Here is a 14,348-nt window from a genome sequence, read left to right as displayed (position 1 = left end):
GTTTAATTTCTCTCCTGTGATGCTTTTATTTCTGTCTTCACCAGAACCATTCAGATACCCTCCATGTTTTCTTTTAATCTGATGCATAAAGACACAGTTCAGACAAAGACAGGACAGCATGAAAGCTTCGAAGAAAGTGCCACGTGATTGAATGGACACAGTGATGCTATCACATGTACTAAATGCTTATGAGATCAGTATGCGTACCGTAAACCTAATACCACTTCCCCCCAAAAATCACTTTGCAAGTCACAAAAGTGAAGGAGCATAAATCAGCCCCACCTCAGGCCTAGAGACCGGAGCCTCCTCCACTCCCTGCCATATTCTTTCTCAAATCCATTCAAAACTTATGGGATCTTCATAGGTTTCTCCAAAGAGAAAGTAGATTTGGGTAGCTGGAAAAAATAGCCTGGGGCATAGGAGAAAAAGGCAATCTAAAAAACAAAACAAAACAAAAAACCCACAAAGACAACAACAACAAAAAACCGAATCCTCCCTTCTACACGGAGTAAAGACTTTCTCAGGTGGAAGTTGGGGATGTAGTCAGACAAGAAGACATGGAGGTGGTAGTCTTAGTTTTCATGCTCAGACATTTGCGGCTAACAGCAAAGATACAATAGAAATATTGGTGTTAGAGAACATACCAGTGTTTTAAGAAAAACAGAATTATAAAGGAACTCCCTGCACAAGAGCTTATTGAGGAATGACAAGTCGCCACAGGTAACTAATGTTTGGTGCTAAACGATTTACCGTTAGAAACTCGACAAGGAGCTAAGTCCATATGCTCCCGTGTGTAGCTTTCCACGGGCGTCGGCTCATTTGGGGTTTAAAGGATGGAAGCCGATCGCCAAGGTTTTATTAGCCGGAGGTTTTCTGTGCTGTGCACTTCGGGAACCAGATCAGTAGGTATTACCAACTTCCCATCGCCAGCGCAACTATATGGTCTATGCATTTTAGAAACAATTTGATAACAATATGTGCCTCATTGGGTGGAACGTACTTGAAAAGAAAAGCCCGTGGAAACCCTTGCTTCATTTTTAAAGTTGGCAGTCTGCCTGTGGCTCTCACAATGGATACACCGGTGAACATCTAAACAAGAGAAGCCCTCAAGACCCAGGAGGGTAGGGACCATGGTGAGTAGGCTTCCTTTCAGGCCTGTGATGGCACAGAACTTCATGGTGGGAGCTCATGGTGGAGAAGGCCCAGCCACTTTGGGGCTGTCTGGAAGCAAACCGAAAGGTGGAGAGGACCAGCGTACCAATATCCTCTTCAAGGGCACTCAAGAATCATCTAACCTTTCACTAGGCCCCACGACTTCCGGCAGCACCACAGACGGGGGAGTTAAACATTCAGTACCCGTGTCTTGGAGGGACACGTTGTATCCAAATTATAGCAAACCCTTAAGAAATATAAATCTGGAAGAGATAATTACACATTTCAGAAAAGACTTTATAGTGGAAATATGGCGGACCAGTTTAATAAGCACTCACTCAGATGAAAATTGCAGCAAGCAATGCTTGCAAAGATTTAAAACGGGCCCAAGCCAGGCTTCACATTTTTGCCAAGCTGTGATTTTTCTGCGCCACCTTGTGGCCTCGACACTATTACTACACGCGGCAGGTAAATCATTTTCCCTGGTCAAGCACACCACTAAGCCGCATTGCGCAAATCCGCTCCACAAAAAAAAAAAAAAAAAAAAAAAAAAAGCTGAGAAAATGGAGTCTCTTTGTTTGCAGGGATGGGAAGCAGCAAGCAGCATTGCCCTTCTCCCCATATCCTGCTTCATCATCTTTATTCTTTTATCTCATGCCTCTAGTTCCACCCACCCCCAAAACCGAAGCTTAGCTCCCAGGCTGGACCTCCCTTCTGCGGCCCCATCACTCAGCCGCATTCAGTGCCGGGCGGATTCCAACCTCAGTGGCCCTCGCGGTCCTCCCTTGGGGTTCCCTTCCAGCTTGCTCCGGGGGCCCCCTCCCTTGCAGTCGCGCGACCGGGCTCCGCCCCCTCACGCCGGCAGCCAATGGAGATCTGGCCACGCCCTTCGCACTGCCCACCGCGTCCCTTATGGTTTGAGGGCCCGGGCTGAGGGTCTGATCCCCTGACCCTGCAGGCTGGCCCTGGCGGGCGCGCTCCGGGCAGCTAGTGGCCATGGACTCCCAGGGGCTGAAGGTGAGCGGGCAGCGCGGGTCGTGGGCTGAGCAGCTGGATTCTGCGAGGTGGTTGGTACCTGGCCAGGGTGGTAAGGGCCTGCGGCCTCGGCCAAATGTCGCCCCCCTCCGTCCCCCGAGGATGATCCCGAGGCCCGGGCACAGCCGCTGCCTTGCCGTTAACGGCCAGCCCCCAGCCTGTTGCTTGTTCTGGCTTTGGACTTCTAATGGGGAAGATTGCCTCTTCTCCAGGTGTGATTTTGTTTTTAGGGACTTAACAGCCATCCTAACGTCCTACTCTGCATTTGTCTATAAAGGAGCAGGACAAGATATGCAAGCAGTTAAAGACACAGACTTAAAAAAGAGGGGAGCATTTAGCATTCAAAAATGTTCTTCTGATTGATGCATTCAGCAACTATTTCAGAAACGGTGAAACAAAGACGAGGTTTGGAAATGCAAGAACTTTCCTTTTCGGGTGATGGCTTTTCTCTATTTAGCATTTGTGGAGCGCCGCCTCTTCCTGGATGTCTCCTGGAAGTTGCAGCTAACAGAACAGATTACTGGACATTAAATGGACCCACTGAAAAAACCTCAAGTACATATAACAAACATTGGTTGACCGCCTTCTGTGTGTCTTGCATTGTTTTCTAAGTATTTAAGGCACACAGTAACCATGCCGGGTCTTACAGCTTACACTGGATTTTGAGAGCAGTTAAGAGCATGAATGCCAGGTGAGCTACTGATAGTGCACAGAGGAAAATCAGCTCTGAAGGTTAGGGAAGACTGAAATGTTTGACTTTTTCGTATTTGATAAATTTCTGCATTACCTTTCAAGTTTTTCCTCCAGCTTTTACATTTTTCATCACCTCCAATCTACGCTTCGGGTTGCCCAAAAGAGTTCTGCAATACAACCACTTAAATGATAAAACTATTATTCAGTTTTTCATCATTCACCACAGGCGCAGGTCATGTCCTTAAAAATGAGATCATTGGCCATGCCTTCCCATTCCCCTTGGCCTGTCCAATATTCTGTCTAGAGGGGATTCTTGAACAAGGACTGGCAAACATCCTCTACAATATGCCTGATGTTGCCTGTTTTAGGATTTCTGTGTATCTCTGTAGTGAGAACCAGCTGTGGATGTACTTAAATAAATTAACATTCCCACATGCAAATAAGTCTTTATGAGCTCTGAGTTTGTCTATGAAATGTTTATCTTGGCTCCTCTTCTCCAGCCATTTTGAGCTCATGGGCCATACAAAACCAAGTGGGAAGCCAAACTGTTGTAGATTAAGGAGTGGCTTTTAGCCCCGCCCATCACCACACCCATCTCAGGTATTATACTCTTAGCTCCTTGTTGTTCCTCCGCCTTATAAACTTCTGGGCTCAAGAATCTTCAAGGCAAACCATGGCGTTAAATGTGGGAGAAGGAGTAATGGAATTATAATTGAAGAATCATCTCTAAAATGGTCTGTAGGAATTGGTTCTCTGGTCACCCATGGTTATCAAGCTGGGTACAGTATTTTGTTTTCCCAATTACAATGTAACAGCCACTTTCTTATACTAGTTACTGCGTTGTATTGCAGCTGGTATGCAGATTACAATTCACCAGGAAGTTCAAGATTTTTTTCAGGGCACTGACTACTCTTACTAATGTTTCTCAGTACTGTATAATTACTCTCTTCGAAGTATGTAGTACTAGAAAGTAACTAGTACCTAGGACTAGAAAGTAGACAGCAAATGCTTGCTAGACTGCTGAGCATTGGGGTAAGTGACTACTCTCAGCCCTCAGGAAACAGGCAGGACAATAGCAAGTTTGAGCCAGCCTGAGCTACATAATGAGATCCTATCTCAAAAATCAAAATGAAGTTTGTTGGACTAAATAGTCTAACTTAAACTACAAGAGTAACAATAGGAATGGAGAGTAATAGGAAAGCCAGAGAAACAGGCACACTTAAAGACTGCTTTGATTAACAATGCTGTGTGAATGGAAAAGGAACGAAGTGGTTCATTTGATGATTTGGGTAGCAGGTGGCAGAGTATAAACTTGGAGCTTGGCAGAGAGATGTTGGCCAGACATTAGAGTTTGGTGGACTTTCTCCTGTTTTTTCAGACTAGGACTTTTACACCATCTTCAAGTGTTCCTTACCCCATCCTCTACATTTGCTTTGCTGACTGTAGTTTATAAATGAGCAAAAGTGTAACACAGACCAGGACTTGAGGCTGTATCTTTGCACCTTTCAATCCTTGTCCTCTCGAAACACCAAAGCACTGCCTTTCAGAGTGCTTTTAAACGCTGCATAAAAGTCAAGTCGGGACAGGCGGTGGTGGCACACGCCTTTAATCCTAGCACTCAGGAAGCAGAGGCAGGTGGATTTTTGTGAGTTCCAGGCCAGCCTGGTCTACCAATCGAGTTCTAGGACAGGCTCCAAAACAATACAGAGAAACTCTGTCTTGAAAAACAAACAAACAAACAAACAAAGCTAAGTCGGATAATACCAGGACCCAAAAAGCTCATTCATTACCCTAGGGCACAAGGAACTTGGAAAGAGCAAACTGCCGAGGTGTGCTGTGGGTGAGTAGGAAATGCAATATGGGTCATTCTCTCTGGAAACAAGGTGGAGAAAGGGTGTGGAGCAGTACTCGCAGGAGGGGAGCAGAGCAGAAGGTCTAGAGAGTATTGTGTGACTGGGATCTAGAAAAGACAAGGATGGAGCCCTCCAGAATCCAGACTGTGAAAAAGCTGTCTGCATGCACTTCTGACCTTCCTGTTTCCTACTCATGATAGACCTGCTGCAGCCAGACAGTGGCACAGGATTCGGGATTCCACACACACCTTTGTTTATGGAGTAAAGGAGTCTAGTTGTCACAGTCATGGTGAAAGAGAGTGTGGCTTCCCTCTTTGAGTAAGGCAGCAGTAAACCTTAGATACAGTTCCAAGAAACCTTAGAGCAGTTCCAACTGGTCACAGCTTGTGTGCTGGCTATGACAACTAGACACAGCTAGGGTAAAATGTCTCCATCCGATTGACTGTAGTCAAGTCTGCAAGAAAGTTTCTTGATGGGCGATAGTTGTAGGAGGGCCCTTCTCTCTGTGGGTGGCGCCACCCTGGGCTGGCGGTTCTCTGTGCTATAAGAAAGCAGGCTGAGCAAACCAGTAAGTCACATTCCTTATTAGTCCTCTGACTTCCCTGCACTGCAAACCATAAGGTGAAATAAACTCTGTCCTCCCTAAGTTTCTTTTGGTCATTGTGTTTTATTAGGGCAGGAACTCAAGGAAGCATCCTGGAGACAGGAGACTGTAGGGGTTGTGATAGTTTGAATGCAGTTGGCTTCCATAAGCTCACAGGGAATAGCACTACTGAGAGGTGTGTCTGTGTTGAAGGAAGTGTGTTACTGTAAGGGGCAGGCTTTGAGGTCTCATATATGCTCAAGCTATGCCCAGTATTTCAGCTACCTCTCCAGCATGGTGTCTGCCTGCATGCTACCCTGTCCCACCATGATGGTAATAGACAGGACCTCTGAACTGTAAGCCACCCAGTTAAATATTTTCCTTTATAAGATGTGTCTTAGTTACTTTTCTATTGCTTTGAAGAGATACCATGACCAAGGCAGCTTAATAGAAGACTTTTCTGGGAGGCTTGCTTACATAAATTTCAGAGGGTTAGAGTCCAAGACCATCGTGGCCAGGAGTATAACAGTAGATGAGAGCTTATGTCCTGATTCACAAGTAGCGGGAAGAGAGACAGGAAGAGACACCAAGACATACAGACACAGAGAGAAGAACTGGGTAGAAAGAGAGACAGGAGTAAAGGAAGACAGGGACTGCCATGGGTTTTTGAAACCTCTAAGCCTCCAGACACACAGCTCCTCCAACAAGGCCAAGTCTCCTCATCCTTCCCAAACACTTTCACTGACTAGAAATCAAGGGGACCATTCTCATTCACCCCACCAAAGTGGAGCAACACTACTGGGTCCTTCCACTGTAGTCACTAATCAAGAAAATGCCTCCACAGACTTGCCTACAATCTGGTGGAAGCATTTTGTCAGCTTAGGTTTTCTCTTTTCCCAGGTTATCCTAGTTTGTGTCAAGCTGACAAAACCAAGCCAAATAAAAAACAGCAAAACATCAAGAACTGCTAACCAGGCCAAGACTCTTCATTTTCTTGGTTCACATTCTTTTTTCTGTTTTCTTTTCTTTTTTTCTAAAATCTTTAAGAAAATGTAGCCAAAGGAGGAAAATGTCAAAGTAGTCTGCCTCCAGTATTTTTGACAAAATTAACTAAAGGGGGAAAAAAAGAAGTCTCATTGAAAAACACTGAGCTGTCAATTAGTCTATATCATTCTGCCTTGTCCTTACTATTATGTGTCAGTTTTTCGAGGTATTTTAGGAGTAGAGAAGACAATGTATTAAGTTCTGGATTATCCAAGATTTTAAATTGATACTGCTTCTGAATAATTTTCAGAATAACAGACTGTTAACCTTTAGCCATTATTTCCTTTTAGACACTCATTAATTACTATTGTCAAGAGAGATATTATCACCATGTGTTACTTGTTGCCAGTGAAGGAATGAAGAAGTACGGCAGTGATCCAGTCTTCAGGTTTTATCATGCCTACGGTACCCTGATGGAAGGTACGCACTAGTCAGCAAATGTCTTCATGTTCTCTGAATCCTGGATTGGAACTAAGAATACTTTTCCCCCCACACCCTAATCTTGATTTCCAGGTAAATCGCAAGAAGCCCTTCGGGAATTTGAGGCCATTAAAAATAAGCAAGATGTGTCACTGTGTTCACTGATTGCACTAATGTATGTCCATAAAATGAGCCCCAATCCAGGTATAGTATCAATGGATTTTCTGTATTTGGTTCATTTTAACTTATGGCTGTAGTATGGGAAGAACATTGCTCTGTGTAGTAGTTGGGACATATGGATATATTATGGAAGGAACATTGTAATATTCATTGAGTAGTAATTGGGGCATATGGCTATACTATAGAAGTAGCATTGTAATTTTCATTGATTAGTAGTTGAGACATTTGGTTATATTATGAAATGAACATAGTGGTTGGAATTTTTGGCTATATTATGGAAGGACCATAGTTTATAAGCTGGTCTTTAAAGTTGAGTTGCATTGCCTGATGAGAAATGCAACCTGTGACTGAGACAGAAAAGAATCCAAGCTATAGGTAACTTAAAAATATTCATGTGTGTGTGTGTGTGTGTGTGTGTGTGTGTGTGTCCAGTAACAACAGCGCTATAAATATTTCAAGCAATTAAACAAACTGCATTTTTAAGAAGCCTATCGCATACCTCTCTCACACCAAGCACACATACACAGATTACAAAATAAAATATCACTTGACAAGTAAACAGTTACATGCTTCTGTTAGGAGTATGCTACATAATGTTTCAAATATAGAAAAGTTATAGTGAGTAATCGTGATCCATACATACATGCTTCAGGATTGGACTTCAGAGTCAGGTAGTTTGGGAACTAGTACTGACACTACCCCTGGCATTTGTATCATTTTAGAATGATTATAGTTTTTTTATAAATTTCATTAATAAAAATACTATAATATAGTTGCCTATCTTGAGAATGACATAAACTACTCAGCTGTACTACATGACTAAGTAGTGGTTTTTGAACATGAGAGGTGGATAATAAATATGATTGTGTGGCTATTGTTTTAACTTTGGCACAGTGACTGCACCCTAATCTGTTATTTCACTGAGCAATTGCAGCTCCACAGTTACCAGCCTGCTTCTCTAGCAGAAGTCAGGCCTGGAGGAAATTCTGTTCCTGCAGGCACCAGCTCTGTCGATGCCCCTAAAAGTAGCTTTAACCAAATCTCTATCATTCTCTTTATAAATAAGACTCAAAATTCAAAGGCTGGGGTGAAAACCTGCAAGCTCAGAGAGGCTAAGTAGCAAGAAACTAACCTTCTCTCCTTGGCCTTCAAATGCCCTGTAGCGAAAAGCTAACCTTCTCTCCTTGCTGAAGTCGTCAAAAGCCCTGCTTTTCCAAACCAGAACAGGCCATGCCACTCCAAATCCATCCCTTCTATTTCCTATCTCTGTCTCTCCCAGATGCCCTCTCATATTCTATGATCACTTTCTGTCAACTAAATGCTAACTCAGCCTTCTGATCCAAGATTAATTTTATTTAATCAGCACAGTGCAAACTTGGGGTTCATAGTGTGCTCAAATATCCCCTAAAATGTGGCCAAAATTTTTATTTACTTAAATTAAAAATACTATTATTATTTGTATGTGTGTCTGTCTGTCTGTGTATGAGGAAAGGGGTATGTGTGGGGGTGGGGGGCTTACACATACCATGGCATGTTCAACTTTTCTCTCCTCCACCTTTTAAGGCAAGGTTTCTCATGTTTTTGCCACATTGGGAACTCCAAATTATCTCACCCATAAGCTTCCAAGTGATTCTCTCTGCCCATGCCTTAGTTTTCTGTTGTTGTGACAAAACACCATGATTAAAACCAACTTGGAGAGAAAAGGTTTATATCATCTTACAGATTGTAGTCCATCCCCCAGGGAAGTCTGGGCATAAACTCAGGACAGGAATTGATGCCGAGGTCATGAAGAAGTGCTGTTTATTAGTTTGTTCCTCATGGATGATGTTTCAGGCTGCTTTATTTTACCATCCTGCCTTGGGTACCACCACCTACAGGGGGCTGGACCTCTCACATCAATCATTAATCAAGAAAATGTCCCACAGGCTTTCCCACAGGGCAATCTGGTAGGGGAATTTTCTCAGTTAAGTTTCTTTCTTCCTAAATGAAGAAACTAAGGTCAAGTTGACATAAAAACTAGGCAGCACAATTGATCCCTTGTCAGTCTGACACACCAATGCATCACTCTTCATCTAGAACCTTTCCTTTCCCATTTGTCCCCAAGATGACATGTCACTATTAACACAATGCAAAAATCTTCCAACTTTTTAAAAGTTCCTCAGTTTTTAAAAATTTAAACAGTTTAAAAATTGGGTCTCTTTAAAATATACACGGTGTCTAAAATATTGTCTATAAAATTCCTGTCTCGATGTTAAATTCCAGTGTCTCTAGAATTCTAAAGTTACTTTAAAATATCCAAGGTCTCCTAACTGCATTCCTGTGAACTTAAAAAAACAAGTTAATTACTTTCTTAATTCAAGATGGAACAATGAAACTTCAACAGTGTATATAGTTTAGTGTCCAATGTCTGGGATTCACTCATGACTCATGGTCCTCTGGGCCCCAAAGGGCTTAGACAGTTGCCTTTCCTCTGGCTCTGCCATTCATAACACTTACACCTTGTCTAATAGGCTCAACCCAGCTTCATCCATTCCTGTTGCTGTTTGTGGTGGTCATCCCACGGTACTGGCATCTCCAAAATGCTGGGGTCTTCACTACAACTAAGCTGCACCAATAGCCTCTCCTGGCCTCTCTCCAGGGCCTCAGACCTTGCCACATGGTGGCAAGCCTTAGCCTCTCTCCATGACCCCTTCATGTCTTTAAAACCATTACCACCTGGAAGACTGTTACATGATGCCAAGTTTAGCTACCAGCACAAGATACACCATGACCTCCTATGGACCACAGTTTTCTGTGTGCTGACCCCAGGGGAACACTCCCCAAAAGAACTTGCTTCAGTGATGCTGGTCTCTTCTTAATCACCCCGAATTTCCTAGGCCCAGCTAAACCAGCATCAGTTGTCCCAAAGCAAAGGATTATCTTCACTGGTGCTCAGCTATTGTTAATCATGTCTGATTTTTCAGCCCCGGCTGACCAGAACCATAGATTCTTAATTGAAAATATCAAAGTGCCATGATAGAGTGAGTCTTCGAGGGACTCTAACTTCCCTTTGACATTTCAGAGATCAGACCTCCATCATCTGCACTATTCTCAGCATTATTTTCAAAGTTCCCACAGAACAGCCCACTGAGCTCTGAGCACTCAATGGCTCTCCCAAAGGCATTGCACAGCACTCCCCCAAAACACATGGTCAGGTCTGTCACAGCAATACCTCATGACCTGGTATCAATTTCTGTTAGAGTTAGGGGTTTTGTTGCTATGGTAAAACTCCATTTTCAAAAGCAACTTCAAGAGTAAAGGGTTTATTTCATCTTACAGTTTGTAGACCATTTATTATGCAGGGAAGTTGGCAGAAAAAGATACAGAGGCCTTTGTGGATGGGAGTTGGGGGCAGGGTTGGGGGTGCTCCTTACTCGATTGCCCCTCCTGGCTTGCACTGACTGCATCCAGGACTACCAGCCCAGGGTTGGAACCAGACACAGTGAGCTTGGCCCTCCTGTACCAATGATTAATGAAGAAAATGGGCCACGGGCTAATTAACATTGTCTACCTCCCATCTCGTTGTCAGAGTTCTGAGATTACATATGTGCCACCAAGTCAAGGCTTTTTACAAGGGTTCTAGAAATCAAACTTGTGATACCAGGCTCCTGGTGTAAGCACATTTACATACTGAGCCATCTTACCAGTCCCAATTTTAATTTACTTTTTAAATTTTAAGCTGATACCTGACCTAGTTATTAGGCAATTTATGTATGGAACAAGTTGAGTGTATGGCTCTGCTCTTCAATTCTTAAATGTAATGGTATGTACATATTCTTTCTGTAGAAAATTTAGCTTCAATTGAAATGTACTGTAAGTGTAAAATAAGTTCATTTCAAAGATTTAGTTTAAAATAAAAAAGAGCGAACTTGCTAACTATATCCATTTTGTATTTCTAATTTGGACATATTGGGTTAAATAAGGCATTATTAAGAGTTATTTTGCTCATTTTCTTTTCTTTTCTGTTTCTTGTTGTCGTTGCTGTTGTTTTGATCTTTTTGTTTTGTTTTTGTTTTCAAGACAGGGTTTCTCTGTGTGTAGTCCTGGCTGTCCTGGAACTAGCTTTGGAGACTAGACTGATCTCAAACTCACAGAGATCCTTCTATCTCTGCCTCCCAAGTGCTGGGATTAAAGACCTGCACCACCATCGCCTGGCTTGCTCATGAAGCAATACTAGCAGTATTTAGATGCCATGTATGGTGTCTATTTTGTTCCTAATAATGCTACCTTGGAGAGAATAACTAAATTCTGTACCAGGTTAGTCATCTGACCTATCATAAACACCTGATCTGGAATTTAACTTATATTTAATATTATTTCCCTCTCTCAGATAGAGAAGCTATCCTGGAATTAGACACCAAAATGAAAGAGCAACGTAAGGAAGCTGGACGCAAAGCCTTGTACCATGCAGGCCTGTTTTTATGGCACATTGGTCGCCATGATAAGGCGAGAGAATATATTGACAGAATGTCAAAAATGCCACATGATAGCAATGAGGTGACCACTTTTCCTATTTTAAAACAGTAGTATTAAAGAAAGGTTGTGTTATTATGTAGTAGTATCCTTTGTTTATTCCATTTTATAGCCACTCTGTTCGCAGTAAATAACAGCTTTCTTTTAATATTCTTTATTGCAAAATAGGGCCTTTCAAAGGTTGCTTATTTCTTGCTTCATGAGCTTATTATTTGTTAGGTTGAACTTATAAATATCCTTACTGTATATGAGGTGCTCATAAGTACTATGGTTGGATTGAGGTTTCCTCCCTCTGTACCAGTAACTCTGGAACACATCTGTATCCTGCTTCCTTCTCTTTGTCTGTCCCTTCCTTTCCTCTCATTGAAGATGTCTGCATTAGAACACCTGTGTTTGCGCCATTAGTAATCCACGTACAAAGAGAGCGCAGGCTTTATTTTCCTGGGTAAACCAGCGTGGAGCACCTGCCTAGCCTCCCTCTCAGGAAGACTTTGAAATGATAAGAAGAGATGTGATTAAAGTGCTCAGGAAGATAACGGCTGACATTTATTGCTTGCCTGTTTTGTACAAGCCATTACCTTGATAAACATTTTTCCCTCAGTCACTTAACATCTGTAAGATAAGTGACTGAGGGAAGATGTTTAGAAAGGAAACAGCATTTCAGCAAAAACCAAGAAAACAAGCCCCCAAGTGCCCAGCCCCACCCCCAGCAACCAGTTTCACCAGTAAACCTGAAAGGGGGGGAGTAATTACCTCAGCTTGGAAATAATAGGTAGAGATGAAGACACACCATTTCTGCTTACCTTACATTTGATGGGACAAGGGGTACATTGTGAAAATGGTTAAAGAAAACCATAGAGAGATGGAAGGATCATGATTGCTAGGTGTGAGTATCTATAGATAATCTGGTAGACATTAAGATATCCTTAAAGACTTTGAATCATGGAAGTTGCATTATTAGAGTGCAGGTCAAGAAAAGTAATAATTTATAGGCTGAACTGATTTAGACAGAAACTAAAATTTGGAGAAAAGAGCATATACTGGCAGAAGGTTTTGAGGAACAAGAGGAAATATGAATTTAAAAAAAAGTTAAAGACCTACCAGATTTGTCAGCTGCTGCACATAGTGAAAGGAAGATAATGAGGCATAAGCTCAAGGGGGTGCCTCAGCATCCCAAAATCCAGTGAGATCTGGAGGAGAAAGCGTTGAGTGAAGACACTGACGGTAGAGGGCAGTGATTGTCTTCACAGGGGCTGTGTCTCAAGTGCTGGCAAATTACAATAGAAGAGCAGATGAGCTTTGGGAAAAGGAGGAAAGCTGAAGGTTTAGGGCTAGAACTATAGTTTGTCAGTTACCCCACAGAAATAGCTGTTGAAACCCATTCAGATGGTAAAGTGATCTCCTTAATTGAGGGGGTACTGGTTGATGGTCTCATCCATATTTTCAGGTGAATATGCAGGGAGGCAAGTATAACCTTTATTAGATGCCTGTAAGTTAATCTAAAAAACATAGCAAGGAGAACATATCCCACTTCTTATTTGACTTTCAAAAGAAATTATCTTCTTTGCAGTCATGCAGACCTTCCAATCGTTAGAAATAGCCATGATTTCAGTTTTTCACATCCCAAGACGTGTCTAATTAACTAGACTATTGCAGGGCTTGTGAAGTTAAATAGCTGTGCACTTACCCTGGTCTTCATCGTGTGTGAAGTAAGGAATCATCTCTGTTCCTCACCCTATCTCTTCGGGGCTGCTTGCCGAGAGAGGCTACCCAGTCTCACAGAGTGAGCCACACGGCAGCTCTTACGATGCTATTATCATGATGGTCATTTACTGTCAAAGGCTCAGAGAAGGATATGTGTTTCAGCAGTAGTATAATCACTGACAAACTTTCTTGATATTCATATTGACTTGAGTAGTAACTTTCTTTTCTAGGGACCGATTTTGAAAGCATGGCTTGACATTACAAGAGGGAAAGAACCTTATGCTAAAAAAGCACTAAGGTATTTTGAGGAGGGATTACAAGATGGAAATGATATTTTTGCTCTGCTGGGTAAGGTGAGTTGGAATCAAAGTGAACTAATCAAATATTTTAAAATGTAAAACTCTTGAAATCTAATAAAATGAAGTAAGTCATAAAAGATGATATTTGTGATCCTGTCCTCAACTGTTAGAGGGACTTGTTAGTAGGACACAGTAGAGAATGACTCCTCTAGCAAAGGGCCTGATTTCTTCATCAGTACTATGCGTGTTGTGGCTGGTTCTTTAATTCATTCCTGCTTAGCGTTTCCCTTACATCTATGTGTGAGGTATCTCTGGAGAAGAAGCATGACACAGAACAGAGAAACACCTCATGTTGTGGTGCTTCCCTTCCACTAGAGAGATAACAGTGAGAAAAGTGTGTAAGTTACTTACCCAGTATAGGACTAGATATGTGAGAAGTGCAGTCAAACATAAAAGGGGCATGGGAGATGGGAGCTGAGGCATGGATTTGCAGCTGGAAATGAGGCAGTCGATATATTTGACTTTTGAACTAAGACTTATAGACAAGAGGACGACAGCTCTGATACCATGGTGTGGAAAACATTAAAAATAAGAGGTGACAGATTTCAGATACCTTTAGGCACCTTCAGGGCATATCAAGAAATCCCTGTGGTCAGAGGAGAATGAGAAGTGAAAAGGCCTAAGGAAAGAAGGGGAAGATGGACCCAAGGTCAGGAGAGGTGACCTAATGAGTGAGTCTCTAACTTTGGCTTTGTAGTTGTATTTGAGTGGTAGATAGTGCAAAGCTTCAGCAGTTTTGCACTTAGATTTGCATTTTGAGGATAAACAGTTGACAGTCTGTAAATATCACTGTTGGGTTGGACTATTTCAGTT

The 14,348-nt window shown here is 42.3% G+C and overlaps 1 protein-coding gene across 2 annotated transcripts in view; it reads left to right on the top strand.

Annotated features, from left to right (window-relative positions):
- Positions 1 to 2,034: 2,034 nt before the first annotated feature.
- Ttc21b (tetratricopeptide repeat domain 21B) overlaps positions 2,035 to 14,348 on the top strand; it is a 76,315-nt gene continuing 64,001 nt past the window's right edge. The window contains exons 1-5 of one of the 2 annotated variants that reach the window (XM_005065180.4): positions 2,035 to 2,169; positions 6,651 to 6,780; positions 6,874 to 6,984; positions 11,330 to 11,496; positions 13,407 to 13,529. In XM_005065180.4, coding sequence (XP_005065237.1) covers positions 2,149 to 2,169; positions 6,651 to 6,780; positions 6,874 to 6,984; positions 11,330 to 11,496; positions 13,407 to 13,529 — 552 coding nt within the window. In that variant the 5' untranslated portion in view covers positions 2,035 to 2,148. Of the gene's footprint in view, positions 2,170 to 2,285; positions 2,879 to 6,650; positions 6,781 to 6,873; positions 6,985 to 11,329; positions 11,497 to 13,406; positions 13,530 to 14,348 lie in introns of those variants that run through there. The other variant, XM_040745486.1, reaches the window with a different exon arrangement.

This window comes from Mesocricetus auratus, unplaced genomic scaffold (genome assembly GCF_017639785.1).
Source record: "Mesocricetus auratus isolate SY011 unplaced genomic scaffold, BCM_Maur_2.0 Super-Scaffold_100004, whole genome shotgun sequence".
Lineage (NCBI taxonomy): Eukaryota > Metazoa > Chordata > Mammalia > Rodentia > Cricetidae > Mesocricetus > Mesocricetus auratus.
Note: the sequence above shows the minus strand (reverse complement) of the source record. Positions and strands in the feature narration are given on the sequence as shown.